The sequence below is a fragment of the Macaca thibetana genome, chromosome 11 (genome assembly GCF_024542745.1).
Source record: "Macaca thibetana thibetana isolate TM-01 chromosome 11, ASM2454274v1, whole genome shotgun sequence".
NCBI classification, from domain to species: domain Eukaryota; kingdom Metazoa; phylum Chordata; class Mammalia; order Primates; family Cercopithecidae; genus Macaca; species Macaca thibetana.
This window is the reverse complement of record NC_065588.1, coordinates 27,445,784-27,457,064: the sequence shown is the minus strand read 5'-3', so window position 1 is coordinate 27,457,064 and position 11,281 is coordinate 27,445,784. Positions and strand designations below refer to the sequence as shown.

At 35.6% G+C, this 11,281-nt stretch overlaps 1 protein-coding gene across 5 annotated transcripts in view; it reads right to left on the bottom strand.

The window, feature by feature from the left end:
* Positions 1–2,309: 2,309 nt before the first annotated feature.
* The window catches only part of STK38L (serine/threonine kinase 38 like), a 105,864-nt gene continuing 96,892 nt past the window's right edge, over positions 2,310–11,281 (bottom strand). For all 5 annotated transcript variants that reach the window (XM_050746720.1, XM_050746716.1, XM_050746717.1 and 2 more), the window contains 5 exons: positions 10,636–10,753; positions 10,074–10,197; positions 8,679–8,774; positions 6,027–6,118; positions 2,310–5,933 (listed from right to left, as the gene is read on the bottom strand). In XM_050746720.1, coding sequence (XP_050602677.1) covers positions 5,806–5,933; positions 6,027–6,118; positions 8,679–8,774; positions 10,074–10,197; positions 10,636–10,753 — 558 coding nt within the window. In that variant the 3' untranslated portion in view covers positions 2,310–5,805. The remainder of the gene's footprint in view (positions 5,934–6,026; positions 6,119–8,678; positions 8,775–10,073; positions 10,198–10,635; positions 10,754–11,281) is intronic.

Sequence of the window (11,281 nt, the reverse complement as noted above, 5' to 3'; positions counted from 1 at the left end):
CCTTTGGAAGACACTTAAAAGTCTTCCTGTGTTTAGGAGTTTGATCATGAATGTTTTAATGAGGGGTAAAGTAATTCAGGTAACTTGATGGTAGTTAGCAATCTCACCTGAGAAATGTTTAATTTTCATTAGCCAGAGATCATCTTCCCAATTTTGACAAAGCAATTGAGCTAACAGTAATTAGACCACCCCACCCTTGGCTGGATCTTGGGAGAAAATAAGTTGATGAGGGTGCCTATTTCTGATATGAGCTCTAGAGGAGATGGACCAACAGATTATCTACTCTGATGAATAGTATCTGGGAGGAATGGAAAAAGCACGAAAAAGACCAAGGCCTGTTTGTATGATGTCCATCCTGCTGTATGATGTCCAGAGACCCAATCCTGTTCTGTGAAAAATGTTAATGGACCAGCCTTCAGTTCCGATGTAGGCAATAGCAGATCCAACACCACAATCTAGGTGCAGTGGCTTCAGGTACGAATCATTGCAATAAACCTGTGTGGCATCGTCTTGATTACCTTGTAGTTGTCTAAAGCACCATAATTTGGTTCTGGTATCATGTGGCCATGTTCTTTAGGTTAGCCTCATCCTAGTAGAAGGGACATGATGCTTGACTAGTTTTAAATCAATTGCCCATCAGGTACTGGTTTAGGACTATATGGATGGCACAGTCATGGACAATAAAAGGTAAGGGTTACTTTGCTTAGAATGCTTCTGGAAAAGATTTTCCTTGGTCTTAAAAAGTGGAGATGGAAGGCCGGACACGGTGGCTCACACCTATAATCCCAGCACTTTGGGAGGCCGAGGGAGGTGGATCACCTGAAGTCAGGAGTTCGAGACCAGCCTGGCCAACATGGTGAAACCCTGTCTCTATTTAAAATAAATAAATAAATAAATAAAAATAAAAATAAATTTAAAAAAAAAACCACTAAAATTAGCTGGGCGTGATGGTGCACACCTGTAGTCCCAGTTACTTGGGAGGCTGAGGCAGGAGAATCACTTGAACTCAGGAGGCAGAGGTTGCAGTGAGCCAAGATCGCACCACTGCACTCCAGCCTGGGCAACAGAGTGAGACTCTGTTTTAAAAAAAAAAAAAAAGTGGATATGCAGAAGTATTTCTCTTTTTAAGGCCTTACATGTTGTGTAAGGATTTGATGCTTAGAGTCTCTGTAGTCATCTAGCTTCTCTGAGAAAACAAGACCAAGGACAAAGCCAACACCCTTGTCATGACAAAGTAGACAAATGGAAAACAGGGTCTTGCTATGGTTGCCCAGGCTGGCCTCAAGGGATCCTCCTGCCTCAGCCTCCTGAGTAGCTGTGACTACAGGTGCATGCCACTGCTCTTGGATTCCTTGATGTTTCTGAGATGCTAAAATGACTACTCTAGAAGCTATCTTGTGTCTTAGTGTTACATAAGATACTCACTTTCTTTATCATTGAAGCCATTTTTACTTGTGTTTTCTGTCACTTGTGGTCAAAAGTATGCAAAGTAATAACTCTGGCCCTATCATTCCATGTATACTCCTGAGATCCCAGAAGCATATGAGTTAATTTGTCAGTGAAGCTCACTCTATGATTTGGAGGAGTAGGGAACACTGGACTTGGGTTCAAGGGCAATTTATTACTTGTGTTTTATGCAAGTCACAATCACTCAGCCTCATGTTCATCATCTATAAAATGATAGTAATTATGTAATTACAGAGTAGTTGTAAAAAACAAGTGAAGGCATTTTGTGTACAAATATAAGTTCTTTGTATCACTAGATGTTTTTGAAAGATGAATTTAGAGTCTCCAAGTTTACTGTAATGCCCAAATTTTAACATTCGGTGTTTTCACTGTTGTGTCTTACAGTGGCATTATTGAAATGATGTATGTCAGGGAACAGCTGGAGAACAATGAGGCTGAATGGGATTCCCAGTGGCTCCCTCGAGGCTCAGTGGAAAAAGTCATGATGATTGTCAGTGTCTTCCACAGAACAGGAGGTAGTGGAACCTGGGCCACATATTCCTATGCTATTTTGAGGCATTTTCAACTTAGTGCTTGCTAATTGGTTTTGACCAAGTTGGGTAGTTGTATATAAGCTATACATCCAATAAGTACCTAAAAGTATAGCACAGTTTGTGTAGCCTATGTTTTTAGCTACAGATTTGAATGGAGATTTTAAATATAAACTTCAAATATTTTGTTCTTGATGTGATTTTCAAGTGTAAAAGTCAGTAATTTACATTCACTAAATAGTCTTTCTTGAGTTTTGGGTAACACCTATCTCAAAACTAAAAAATAAAACCAAAAAACCTCACCAACAGAAATTTTGTAAACATAGTTTTTATTCTTATCTTACCTTCAATGGAAAAGTCCTCATGCCACCAAAACATTTTTGAAACTCAGTAACTGAACACCAAACTCAGTAGCCTGATGATTACTTTTCTAGACAATTGCTGAATTATATTGCTTTAAAAAAATAGCTAAGATATATTTTTATTACTTTATTCCTTTTTAAAGCAGCAATATCCCCACATTTTTTTCATAAAAATCTAAAATATCTCTAGTAGTCCCAAGTGTCTTATATTTATGTTTGTTCTAAGCATTTGTTTCATTCAGATTTTTCAGAAATAAGTGCACTTCTAAAGAGAAAATAAATTTAAATAAAGACAGCAGGAAAATAATCATGGTTGTAGCAAAACAGTTACTTTGAATGTTCTGAGTTTTAACAATTCAAAGGAGAATGTGTTTGGTAACCAGGGACCTCTACGGACTAAATTCTCAATTCATTTATTTGTAGATCAGCAAAAGACAGATAGCTGCTGCTCCTGTCAGGAAGGACTGACTGATTGATTGTCTAAGGTTGTATACAACAAAACACCAAAAATAAATGTACTTAAAAATATTTTAAATTTAGAGATTTACACAAAAAGATGCAGGTGTTTAAAAAACAGAAAAAGTATAGAAATAAATGCAACCCTATCTTAGGCCTTACCAACCAAAGAACATTTTTAATACTCCACACTTATTTGCCATTCACTAACTAGCTTATTAAATCAGCTATCTACGGTATTCAGAAGTGGCTGGTTTATAAGCAATTCCTTATTTTCAGACAGCACAATGTTCAATACATTTAAAGATTTAAAGCTATGTTAGTAATAAATGCATAAAAGAAAAATAACATAACTTGCTTTAATACAAAGGTTTTTAATAAAAAAGTCAAAGTCTACATTAAATCAGGAAATCGATAAATCTGAATTATACAAGCTTTCTATATACTTAGAAAAACCAAAAACACACAGTTTATAATAAAACTCTTTTAATTCAAAATAGAGTCTAATTTAAAGAAAATGTCATTATGCCCAGTTGATTAGATAGGGTTTTGTCATTTAAATTAAATTATTCACCTGAAGTATGGGAAATGTGTAATAGAGAAAATTCAATCTCAAGGGTACTTTGCAAATTATCTAGTTAATTTGCATCATGAATTCTTAGCTTCCAAAGGGCAGACACAGTCTTTAATTGCTTTTAGATAGGCACTTAAGAAATGCTTTTGATGAGGAGAAAACCCCAAAGATTGTGAATCACTCTATTAACTCCAGGGAAGAATGAGACTCAACAAAGTAGCTTTCCAGAACTACCCTTCCACTGCCAAGAAAGTAAAACTATTTGCAAGCTCTTTCTCGTAATAAGAATGAGGGAACTCAAAACAAAAAATGCTCTATTATGCAATTAAAAAGTAAACTTAGGTAAATCAGTTTCTTTTTATCAATCTCTGTCAATTTGAATTAATGGTATTTTTCAGTACCATTTCAAGAATAGTTACCATACTAGAACTAGACAATGTTGCAATTATTTCATATCTTACCTATTCATTATCACACTAGCAAAACAGTCCTTTTTTTAAAAAGGGGAGTGATGTGGGGTGAGAAAATCTCATAAACCTCAGCAAAAGTTAGTATTATTTAATTAAAGGCAGTTATAATTAGAAAAATTAGAGTTAGTCAAATTGAGAAATCCACAGAGTTTTTAATAGCTCTCTCCCCTAAATACTCAAAAACTCCAGACTAGAAAAAATGGAAGTGAACTGTTAGATAAACACATAAGTACTCAACAAATATTTAAAAAGAAACAAACCAAAAATGGGAGAGTTGGGGGAAGCAGGATGGTCTTTTGAAAACACTGTGGAGCTACCTAGCAGCAACATTTATAAAAGCTTTTGTAGATTTGCATAATGCTCCTATGCAATCCTTCCCCAATAGGAAGACATTCCTACAAATAATTCATCACGTTAGATTTTGATCACAGATCATTTATAATGGGTATCACGGTTGTATCTTTAAAAAATTTCATCCATTAATAGTTAAGACAAACATTAGGCCGTTCTTTGCTAGCATATTATTCCTCAGCTACTACTAATGAAACCAAAACCTCAGAGAGTTGTTTGAATTAGAATTAAAATATTAAGCTAGAAAAGATTATTTAATTCTTAGGGAGATACCCAAAGAATTTGATGCTGATATTCTCTCTCCTCTCATCACAACCCCCTGGCCTGCATTTACTTCCTTAATTCCATCTATATTCACCACAGTGATGTAGCTAAACATGAACAATATTGCCCTTTAATAAGCTGACCTCTATCAAAGATCTGTCAGGTCTGAATACACCACGCCCACAGGAAAGGAAAATTCTACTCAGTTGTGAACATCCATTCTGTTCAAGATCTTTGGTACATTTGGAGCATAAGAAAATAATGGCACAATAATACAAGTACTATCAAAGGAAAAATTTTCATCAAAAGAAATAAAAGTTAACCAGCCATGATATGTAACAACTTTCTAGAAAACCAAAGTAAATAGCTTTTTGTTCTCTGCAAGTCCATTTACATGATAGAAGTTTGACATTTAAAAAAATAGTTTAATAAAAATACACTAATTCTACAAGCAGCCTTCATGGTCATTTCTTAATTTCAACTCACCATAATCAAATTAAAATAATGCCATGTCCTCTTGTTAAAAAAAGAAGTCCTCTTGTCACAAGAAAATCAACTTTACATGTTATATAATACAGTACATCTCCCTATGAGTATACAGACTACATATATAAAGGTCATCAGTATTTCTGAATGCAACGTAAATATATTAGTGGAGTACTTGAGTGAAGGTGTTAAACTTTCTCTTCCTTATTATAAACTTGTCACTCCTTACTGTGGAGTTCGTGTAATAACTTGATGATAAATTCTATTTTTTAAAGAACCAGTGAATTTCTTTTTAAATCTCTTAAAACCATCACAGAAATTGTCTTCATATATATTCTACAGATGTCCAAACCAATAGGGCAATGTTCTAACACCAACTATGGAAGATGGCTTTTACTGATTATCTAGACCCATAAGATTTGCAGTAAAACATCAATACTGCAGTGTTACCTACAGGTTAGCCTATGTTGCTTTAAATGATATGTGTTTCTCCTGAATTAATTAGAGGTGTTACAGTTCAAAGCCACAGCACACACAGGCAGAATGGACCTTAAGACGCATGTAGGCAGTGCAGTTAGAAAGGGATGTCCGTTCCTTTTATTCCAGTACCTTCGTATAATAAAGTTAACAAAAATAATAAAATATTAAAAAAAAAAAAGAGCCAGCTGGCACTGCCAACCAATTCCTATAGTAGTCTCAGAAATCCTAATCCTGTAGAATTTCCTCTTGTAGTCAATAAGCACCACCGTCTTCAGGAGTATTTCAGTGTATTGTTATCTACGCCAAGCAAGCCTGGTGATGCAGCTACCTGAGTTCTCTTGGTTATGGGTGAATGTTATCTTCATTCATAATTTCCCAGCTTTCATGTAGGTAGGAATAGAGCCACGTTGAGTCAACCCTTCAAACCTTTTATAGGTATAATTGAGAAAAACCCAGTCTTTGGATTTGTAGTCCGGTTCTGTGGTATTTGGCACTAGAAAGAGAAAAATTAAAGGAATTTCATTAGTGAAATGCCATCATCTTCACAGACTTTTAATAGTGGTAGTTACATTATAGATTGTCTTACCTGGTTGTAAAATATCAGACTCAGGGAAGTCATCAAAATTTGAAGTATCATCAATGCTTTTGATTTCTATAGGGATTGCTGCTGGCCTTTCCCTATAAAAAGGTATGGAGTAGGCATGAATTCTCAATTTCCAACAAATAATTCTACTTGTAAATTCTGCATACCATTTTATAGATATTAGAAAAGCCAAGGAAGTTTATTGTGGATTTGAGAATAAAGGGAGTTCAAAATAGTTGAGTATAATTTTTTATTAAAATGTTTTCATTTACTTAGAATTTAAATTTTTTTTTTAATTTTTGTGGTTATGTTGTAGGTATATATATTTATAGGGTCCATGAGATGTTTTAATACTGGCATGAAATGGGTAATAAGCACATCATGCAGAATGGGGGGTCCATCCCCTCAAGCATTTATCTTTTGAGTCACAAACAATCCAATTACATTCTAAGTTATTTTTAAATGTACAATTAAGTTATTATTGACTATAGTCACTCTCTTGTCTATTAAGTAGTAGGTCTTATTCATTCTGTTTTCTTTTTGTACCCATTAAGCATCCCCACCTACTTGTCATTTTTATATCTCTGTACCAAGCCTTTCTCATACTATTTTTTTTAAGAGGAAAAATGAGCTAATGAAAAGTAAGAGGTTTTATTTAAAAGATTGTATAATTGTATAAAGTATGTGAGATATTATGAGGACGGGATCCTTCTTAATTGATTTAGGAATAGAATTCTACTAGTAGACAATCCATAAAATGTCATTTGGGAAAATAAGGGGCACATAGGTGAAGGAACTATATATTTGTGATGAAATCTGCATGTAAAAATTTCTGTCATATAAATTTTAAGAGAATCAAAGATACTCAGTTAAAAAGAAATCAGTCAAGAAAATGCCTTCTTATCATGCTAAAAAGTTTAACTACAGAAATGGTCAAAAGAAGCTATCAGTTTTTATTGCTTCTGTTTTTTCAACAAATATTTATTGGATTTATTAGGTGCTAAGTTTACCAAATTATGTAAAACCATATATATTTTTTACCTGAATTATTCCAAGTTTATACTTAGTATACTACTTTAATAAACCTAGTTTAGAGGAAAGAACCCTGGAGGCCTGAGAGCTGACCTTCTTTGTTATTAACTAGCAGTATGACCTTAGGCAGCCAAGTCCCTGCTCCATGACTGTTCCCTCCTTATAAAACCAAAAGAACTGACAGTCTCTAAGCATCCTTCCCACTGTAAAATGGGGGGTATCATAGTTCTATTGAATTAAGTTGTGTGTGTATAGTATTATACAGCATAGTGGTTTAAGAGGCCTCCACACTGCGGCACTATAACTTCTCTGTGCCTTAGTTTCCTCACTTGTAAAACAGGGATAATAACAGTTCCTATTTTATAGAGCTTATATGAAGATAAGATGAGAAATGCAAGTAAAGTACTTAAAACAGTGCTGGACACAGTAAATGATTTTTAAACATTAGCTATTATTACAATAGGCAGAGTGGGCTGGGCGCCTGTAATCCCAGCACTTTGGGAGGCCAAGGCAGGTGGATTGCTTGAGCTCAGGAGTTCAAGACAAGCCTGAGCAATTGGGCAACATAGTGAAACCCCATCTCTACAAAAAAAAAAAAAAAAAAAAAAAAAAGCAACAAAATTAGCTGGGTGTGGTGGCACGCGCCTATAGTTCCAGCTACTTGGGGGGCTGAGGTGGGGGGATCATTTGAGGCTGGGAGGTCAAGGCTGCGGTAAGCCATGATCATGTCACAGCACTCCAGCCTGGGCGACAGAGTGAGAGACCCTGTCTCAAAAAAATAAGTTAATAGTAATAGGCAGAATGCCTAGCACACAGCAGGTTCTCCAGTGAAGAGCTGTACCAAGGAAATGACACATAAGCTATCTTGGAAGATGCAAAGGAGCCAGCTAGGCAGGGTAGGGGTAGAGGCAGCGGGGAAAGGGCATTTCAGTCAGGATGAATAGCAAATGGCAAAACTTAGAGGTGGGAAGAGGAGTAGGAAAGGCCATCCAAGATGCAACTTCTGCAGATGAGGCAAGCGCTATATCCTGCAGTCCTAAGAAAGCAGTGAAGGCTTCTTAACTGTCTTCCAAGTGCAAAAGGATGCAGCAAAGTGGCATGGCCAGATTTATGCTTCTAAACTGTTGCTGTGTGGAGAACAGATCAAACCTACTGACGGTAGTTTGGCCATAAACTGAAAAAAAGCCAATGCTCACAATTAACAACTGTAAGCAAATTCTTAAAAGTTACTTGTATAATGCCCAACCAATGTTTAAAGAAGGTACCTTATTATAAATTAATTAAGGAGACACTGTGCTATATTACAGCAAGGACAAAAATGAGGGGTCACTGTGTGAAATGTAAATACATCTTTCACGTGCTAACAGCCTTCACTGTGAGTATGAACGTGAGAATTTAAAAAGGTGCCCAATGTTCTTCCCTGAAAGTGGATGTTAGCCTAAAATGAGTCATTTGGCTGTAGCCACAATAGTCCCATTCACTTACATAATCCAGAAAACACTGCACCAATGACATTCTATGTTACTGTTGTATTTAATCTAGCAGAATCAGAGGTAAATTACTTGTCAACTCTAGAAATTTGTTTTTACTCAGACCTTTCCCATTCAAAGCCTAGGAACATACCTTATGTGCTCCCAGTCGACACCTTCAAAAAAGGGATGACCTTTTATTTCTTCTACTCCACTATTTCCAATTCTGTTTTCAGAATCAATACAAAATCTACAACATGGAAGCAGAGAAATTATCATACAAAAGTTACATCTAAAGTATTCTAGCTGCATTACTTCAAATATTTCTTTTTTAAAGCAATATGTTTTTCTTTTATTGATGTTAACTATGTTTATTGTAGGAAATGTGGAAGAAAATAAAAATCATCTGTAAGCGCATTATTTAGCGATAACTACTGTAAATATTCTAATCTAATCTTTTACAATATTTAAATACTGTGTTGCTACCATGGTTACTATGTTAGGTCTACTTTTTTTCACTTGATATACTGAGAAAATTTGCCAAAGTCATTAAATATTTTTCAAGAATTTTTTTTTTTTTTTTGTGAGACAGAGTCTCACTCTGCCGCCCAGGCTCCAATGCAGTGGCGCGATCTTGGCTCACTGCAAGTCCCACCTCCCAGGTTCACACCATTCTCCTGCCTCAGCCTCCCGAGTAGCTGGGACTACAGGTGCCCGCCACCACGCCCGGCTAATTTTTTGTATTTTTAGTAGACGGGATTTCACTGTGTTAGCCAGGACGGTCTCAATCTCCTGACCTCATGATCTGCCCACCTCCGCCTCCCAAAGTGCTGGGATTACAGGTGTGAGCCCCTGTGCCCGGCCAATAAACTTGTTTTCTAAAACTTACAAATAGAAATATTATAGCCAGTCTACTATTGAGCCAGTCCACTATTGTTGAACAGTTAAATAGTTTTCGATTTTCACTATTAAATACCATGATAAACATATTGTACTTAAATCTTTATACATATCTGATTATCTGCATAAGCGAAATCCCTCGAACTTCTGGGTCAAAGGTCATATATAGTTTAGGGATTTTAAAAAAATAATATGCTGCCAACTGCTATTCCCACAAGTTGTTCCAATTTATATTCCTTCCAGCCATTCACAGCAGTACCAAACACTTCATATTAGTTGAGGAACACATGGAATTTTTTGCTTAGAAGATTTCACATATATACTTTTCATGACAGGAATCTGCTATTAACATTTTCCCTCTTCTCTTTAATGGAATCAGGTCATTGCATTCTAACAGAAGTGACCTTCTGCTTTTATATATATCAGTAACTGAAGCAATACAAGACCTCCTCCCTCTTTTTAATTCCTAATTTTTTTTCCATATACTTCCTTTTAAGAGTTTACATTTTTAAAAACACCTTTATTGATCTCTTTGACTGTATACATCAGTGTATACATCCCCCCTTCCCCCACAAAAGTGAAATGAGTCTTTTAGGTTGTTAGGAAATTTTAAGACACTATGAACTCCTCTAGGAATTTAACCACTAACCTGAGAATTAAGTCCTTGGCTTTCTCAGATATAGGTACCTCTGGAGGAAATACCAGAGTTTCTTTCCAGTTCATCACTTTTCTGTATGTTTCTTGAGGTGTTTCAGAGCAGAAAGGTGGATATCCTAGGTATCAAATAAATAAAAAACGTTTCATCAGCTTTGTGATCAGTGAAGTTATACCCACCAAACATGTGCTACAAGAAACCAAACAACCCTGAGTGCCTATTTAATAGTCAAAAATGCCACCATTCATCAATTTACAATAACATTGCTAATAAAGTCAATAAAATAAAGGATTTAAAGCACTGCCTCCCCTTTTACCTGAAAAGCTATGAAGATAACCACTTTTATACGTGGGAGTCTGGGTTAAATACCCACCTTCCTGAAACAGGATCCCTGGAGAGCTCACTGGTATTGATCAGTATGTATTTAACATTGGGGGAACATCAGAATTAAGTTTAAAAGACCTCAAATATTTTAGTCAATGATATCTGTAATATATTCAAACAGTGGCACTCAAGGAAATATACGTTTTGTACGTAAATGAATGATAAAACATACCTATTAGCATTTCATACATAATCACTCCCAAAGACCACCAGTCACACAATTTGTTGTAACCAGTCTGCATGAATACTTCTGGAGCAATGTAATCTGGTGTCCCAACTGTGGAATATGCCTACAAAGGAGCAGCTTGTCAAACCAGCATTCTTAACATTTAAAAACTATCTATCTGAGGATGGCTTAGTACTAGAAAAAGCAATATATAGAGGAGTTAAATTTTCACTTATATTTATTTTGCATGTTAATCATGTGCAAGGCTTAGTGGTAGGTAGTGAGTCAGATAATATGTTATAGCCTATTATTTTTCAGTCTGTTGACTTTCCTGAGGGAATGCTGAATTAGTTTTCCTTTCCCCACTTGGTTGAACAAATATTTATAGAGTGTCCATATGTGCCAGGCATTTTAAAAGAATATATTATTTCTGCCCCCACAAGAAGCTCAATGAAGTTTTTTTATATATAGCCTTCAGTCTATTTCAAAAAGAATGAAAAAGTTGAACCTAGAAGACCTGGCTTCCCCACTCACTACTAATGTGTTCTTGGGCAAATTATTTAATTTCTCTGAGGCTCAGCTTCTGCTTACATAAAACTGGAATAATAATACCTGCCTTAATAGAGTTGATATGAAGATGAAATGATAAACG